This window comes from Centrocercus urophasianus, unplaced genomic scaffold (assembly GCF_019232065.1).
Source record: "Centrocercus urophasianus isolate 14NV4802_14NV808 unplaced genomic scaffold, USGS_Curo_1.0 seq_56, whole genome shotgun sequence".
NCBI classification, from domain to species: Eukaryota; Metazoa; Chordata; class Aves; order Galliformes; family Phasianidae; genus Centrocercus; species Centrocercus urophasianus.
The window spans coordinates 1,280,338-1,284,913 of NW_024885155.1; the positions used below are offsets into that span (position 1 = coordinate 1,280,338).

General features: G+C 57.3%; 1 protein-coding gene across 1 annotated transcript; it reads left to right on the forward strand.

Moving 5' to 3' along the window:
• Positions 1-2,419: 2,419 nt before the first annotated feature.
• Positions 2,420-3,790, forward strand: RPS15 (ribosomal protein S15). Its single transcript, XM_042835963.1, has 4 exons — positions 2,420-2,501; positions 2,777-2,862; positions 2,975-3,209; positions 3,657-3,790. Exons 1-4 carry the CDS (start codon positions 2,499-2,501, stop codon positions 3,768-3,770), a joined length of 438 nt encoding a protein of 145 aa, XP_042691897.1. The 5' UTR covers positions 2,420-2,498; the 3' UTR covers positions 3,771-3,790.
• The last annotated feature ends 786 nt before the right edge of the window (positions 3,791-4,576 follow it).

Sequence of the window (4,576 nt, forward strand, 5' to 3'; positions counted from 1 at the left end):
CAGGGTTTTAAAAATGTCTTCAGCTTTAATTCAAAACTTCAGGTTTCTTTTTTTTTTTTTTTTTTTTTTTTTTTTAATTTTTTTTTTTTGTGGGGCTTTTTTTTTTAATTTTTTTTTAAAATTTTATTTTTTAAAAGAATAAAAAAAAAAAAAAAAAACAAAATATATATATATATACATTTACAGATTGTGAAATTTTTAAGAGAAAATTTTCTACTATGTATGCTGGCTTATTTTTTAATTTAAAACAGGGTTTCCGTTAGCACTGGTGGAAGCAAGGCTGAGCTGCAGCTCCTTCACTGCTGACAGCAGCGGTGGATGGGTCAGAAACTCTGGGAGTTTAAAAAAAGAAAAAAAAAAGAGAAAAAAAAAAAAAGAAATCTACTGAGTGTATTTTGCATTTGTTACCCGGTGTGTGGAGCTGGTAACAAGGCAGTGCAGACGTGTTGGTGCACAGAGTCACTTAACGGAGCGCGGGCTGGGAGCTGTGCTTCGAACTCTTTCGAATCCTCTGTGGGTTTCATTAGGGGTTAACGGAGGCCTTGTTAAGATGTAGATTTCCCTCAGGCAAAAGGTTTAGGTGCATTTTGCACTAACCAGTGATGACCCCTGGTTTGAATAAAGAGAAGTACATTTGGATTAGAAACACAAGCCTGTCTCCATTTTTGTTTTCCTTTTTTTTTTTTACAAAGAGCTTTCTTGTGAATTCGTCTTTCCATGAGAAATCAATTGGCGCTCTTGAAAACCATCTCAACGTCAGCACTGCAGGCTTACGCTGTGCCTGGCTGTTCACCGTTCAGCTCCCAGCAGCAGAACGCAGTCTGGATGATGGGTGCCGCTCAGCTTTTCCCACCCGGCTCCTGAGAGGAGCAGCTGTGCTGCTGAGGAGCTGCGTGGCACCGCCTGCTCAGCTTGTGGACGCTGCAGAGCTGCTGGCTGCTGCCTGCACTGCACTGACCTCAGCAACGGCTGCTGCCTCAGGTCCCCAGGCCGCTGGCTTGCACACAGCTGTGTGTGGCTCTGGGTGGTTGCTCGCTTTGCGTGGTGACGATGGGCATCGAATGCTGCTGTGTTCTGACCTCAGACCCGACAGGTTTGTTCAGCTCCAGGAAAACGCCTTTCGTCTCTGCTTTGTCCGCTCGGGAAATTGGGAGATAACTTTGGTTAGAGCTGATCAGAGGCCGTGCTCTTTATTCCTGTCTGCTCTCCATACCTCTGATGGATGCTTGCATTCAGGAAACCTTTGGCTGCGTGCCTGCAGCTGCTGAGACCAGTGCAAAGTGGGTCAGTCTGGGTCTACAGGCAGGCTTAGATCCCTGCCCGGTTGCCCTTCATTTGGGAGTTAAATACATGCATGCAGCATCGCTGGTGCTGTAATTCTGCAAGGCAACAGCCACAACCTGCAGCTCTGCAGCCCACAGCTGCTTCCTGCACTGGGTGGAGCAGCACGGAGCTGGGATGCACCGGGTTGACCTGGCTTTGAGTTGAGAGGTTTCTGCAGCCGGCTGTTTGAATCGTCCCAGTCCCACTCGGCTGGGAGTCCCAGCAGCTCGGCTCTGGTTCCTTTTTCACGAGCACAAAGGCTGCGGTGCTCCCGAGTCAGAGCAGCTCTGGTGGCTGCAGCTCCGTGCTCTGCCTTCAGCGCTTCGACTTCCTGGCCGAGTCCTGCATTGTAAGTCACTGCTTTGTGAAACACAAACCAAATAACGCAAACCGCGGCTCTTCTGAGAGGCACGGGATGGAAGCAGACCTACAGTCGTTGCTCTGCTTTCCAGCTTCTCTTGGATAACGGGCGCTGGAGTCCAATGATGAGTGCTGGCCAGACCCGACTCCAGGTTGGAGTCAACTGCAACGTCCTTCTCGTGACTGCGCAGAAAGAAGCAGCGTGGAGCGGTGCTGAGATGAGCCTGCACGTGTCTGTCGCACCTCGAGGAGGCTGCCGAGGCTCCGTGGCAGCGGCTGAGCCAGCCCTGCAGCTGCCCGGCCCTGCCTGCCTCCTGTCCTGGTCCGAACATCCCTCCCGTGGGAAGCACTGCACCGGAAAGCAGCAGCAGACGAAGATCCGTTACTGGAAGCCGAAGACCGCTGCCTGGATGGAGAGAATGGGGGCTGACGGATGCCCGGAGCCCGACCCAGGCGGCCGCGGCAGGGCGAGGTGACTCGCGCTGTTGGCTCCCGCCCTGGACAAGCGAGGAAGGAACAGTTTCACAGTGCCACCCACTGGAATGTGTCAGAAACCCACGTTTCTGCTGCTGGACGGCCGCTCTCACCCTCGGGCTCCGTCTCTTCCTCGTCCTCCTGCCTGCCTTAAAATCCCCTCACGCTGCCGCCTCACTCCCACGCTTCCCCGCGCACCTCCGCTTCTGCCGGGCGCGGCCCCTTTAAGGGCAGTAAGGGCGGAAGCGCTGTGCGGGGCTGGGCTTGGTGCACTTCCGCCCGCCGGCGTTCTCGCGAGATTTGCCGCTTCCGCTCCCCCTTTCCGCGCAGAGCAGGCCAAGATGGTGGGTGCGGGCCGGGGGGGCGGCGGTTCTAATCGGGCTCCATCCGCCGCCGGGGCGGCCGCCCGGGGCTCGGGGCTCCGCTGCGGCCGAGGGCGGCGCGGCCTCTTCCCTGCCGGGGGATGGAGGGAGGCGGGCGGGCGGTCCCTGCGGCTTGGAGGGGTCGGGGCCTGAGGGCTGCTGGGGGCGGCGGGGTCTCCGGCGGAGCTCGGTGCGAGGCCTTCCCGGCGGTGCCGTGGTTCTGATGGCCGCATCTCTTCCACCCCCTTCGGCAACAGGCGGAAGTGGAGCAGAAGAAGAAGCGAACTTTCCGTAAGTTCACCTACAGAGGAGTGGACCTGGACCAGCTGCTCGATATGTCCTAGTGAGTGCGGGGGGGCTGCGCTTCTGTGTCTGAGTGCGCGATGAGGGACCCGGAGGGTCTGCGAGCGGCTCCAGGCCGGGCACCGCAGCCTCAGCGTGGCCATCCCTTGCAGCGAGCAGCTGATGCAGCTGTACAGCGCCCGCCAGCGCCGCCGCCTCAACCGGGGGCTGCGCCGAAAGCAGCACTCCTTGCTGAAGCGCCTCCGGAAGGCCAAGAAGGAGGCGCCGCCCATGGAGAAGCCCGAGGTGGTGAAGACCCACCTGCGCGATATGATCATCCTCCCCGAGATGGTGGGCAGCATGGTGGGCGTCTACAACGGCAAAACCTTCAACCAGGTGGAGATCAAGGTGAGCCTCGTGCAACCCCGGGGGGGGGGGGGGGTGGAAGGAATCTGAGCAGTTTCTAGGAGTGGAATAACGTGGTGCCACCTGATCCCACTGCCTGGATTCAGTGACGTTTTCTCTGAGGGTTTTGTTTGCAGTGTTAAAGGCGACCTGAAAGCACACTGAGCAGATCCTGCAGTGTGTGCTGGGGGCAGAGTGAGCTCTGAGTCCCGGTCGGCTTCACCTGCAGCCAGCAGCTGTCCGTCCCTGGCTGCTGTGGGAGATGCTGGCGCAGCAGCCATGCTGCAGTTGAAGCCTGTTCCCCGTTCCCCAAGTGCTGCAGGCAGAAAAACTACACGGGTTTCAGCCAGTGTGGGTTACAGCGATGCACTGCGGGTGGTTGGGTGAGATGTGCTCTGCTCTGCTGCTCGTTGGCACCACCTTTAACCCCCAGCTCTGCTTCTTTTCCAGCCTGAGATGATCGGTCACTACCTGGGGGAGTTTTCCATCACCTACAAGCCAGTGAAGCACGGCCGGCCTGGGATCGGTGCCACCCACTCCTCCAGGTTCATCCCACTGAAATAAACAAGAGCTTTGGGAAAAAATGTGTTCTCTGTGTGAATAAAGAAGTTCCTCCCAGCTGTTCCTGATGTGGGGGAGAGCTCAGAGGATCTGCCCTGTGCCTTTGGTTCCACTGGGGCAGAGCTGCGTCAGGGTTTCCTAAATAAGTGATCCAGCCATCCTAATTATTTCGCTGGGTTTTTTTTTGTTCCCCAAGTTTGTCACCTGCTTTCTGGCGCCCCTTTTTGCTAAACACACCTGGCACACGCCTCTAAGGGAATTGATGGCATCCCACAGTCTTTAGTGGAAAAGGAGTGGACGCTTCTACTCCGTTTGGGGCATTTCAGACCGCACCCAAAGAGGCCCAGAGAGGCAGTGGATGCCCTTTGTGGGGCAGGGACAGGGGTGGCCCCAGCCGGCCGCTCCCCTGGGATTCCAAAGAATTACTGGCCCCAACTGGGGATGCCAAAGACTTTTAGCTGCCCGTTGTGTCGGCTGTTTCCATGGGTGTTTTGGTTGGTTCCCTTTGTGGCCCCGGGCAGCCGCAAAACCTCGGCCGGCGCCACAGGGACGGGGTTGGGACGCTGCTGTGGCCGCTGCCCTGGGGCTGAGCGCTTCCCTCTGATTTCTGGGCCGTGTCGGCAGCCGAACCCGCGGTTCTGTTCGAACTGAGGACGGGCGGGCGCTGATGGAGCAGCTCCAGGAGCGGTGATGCCGGCTGGGTTCCGCTCCGCTCCAGCGCGGTGCTGACACCGATCCCCCCGCTGCAGCCCAAGGAGCCGGGGGTCCTTTGGGAGCCCCCCGCGTCGCTCCGATGGGACAAACCGCAT

Bases quoted from the DNA above. Each gene is read 5' to 3' on its own strand.
- RPS15 (XM_042835963.1), top strand. The intron at 2,863-2,974 runs GTGAGTGCGGGG...CATCCCTTGCAG, and splicing joins CAGCTGCTCGATATGTCCTA to CGAGCAGCTGATGCAGCTGT. The intron at 3,210-3,656 runs GTGAGCCTCGTG...CTTCTTTTCCAG, and splicing joins TCAACCAGGTGGAGATCAAG to CCTGAGATGATCGGTCACTA.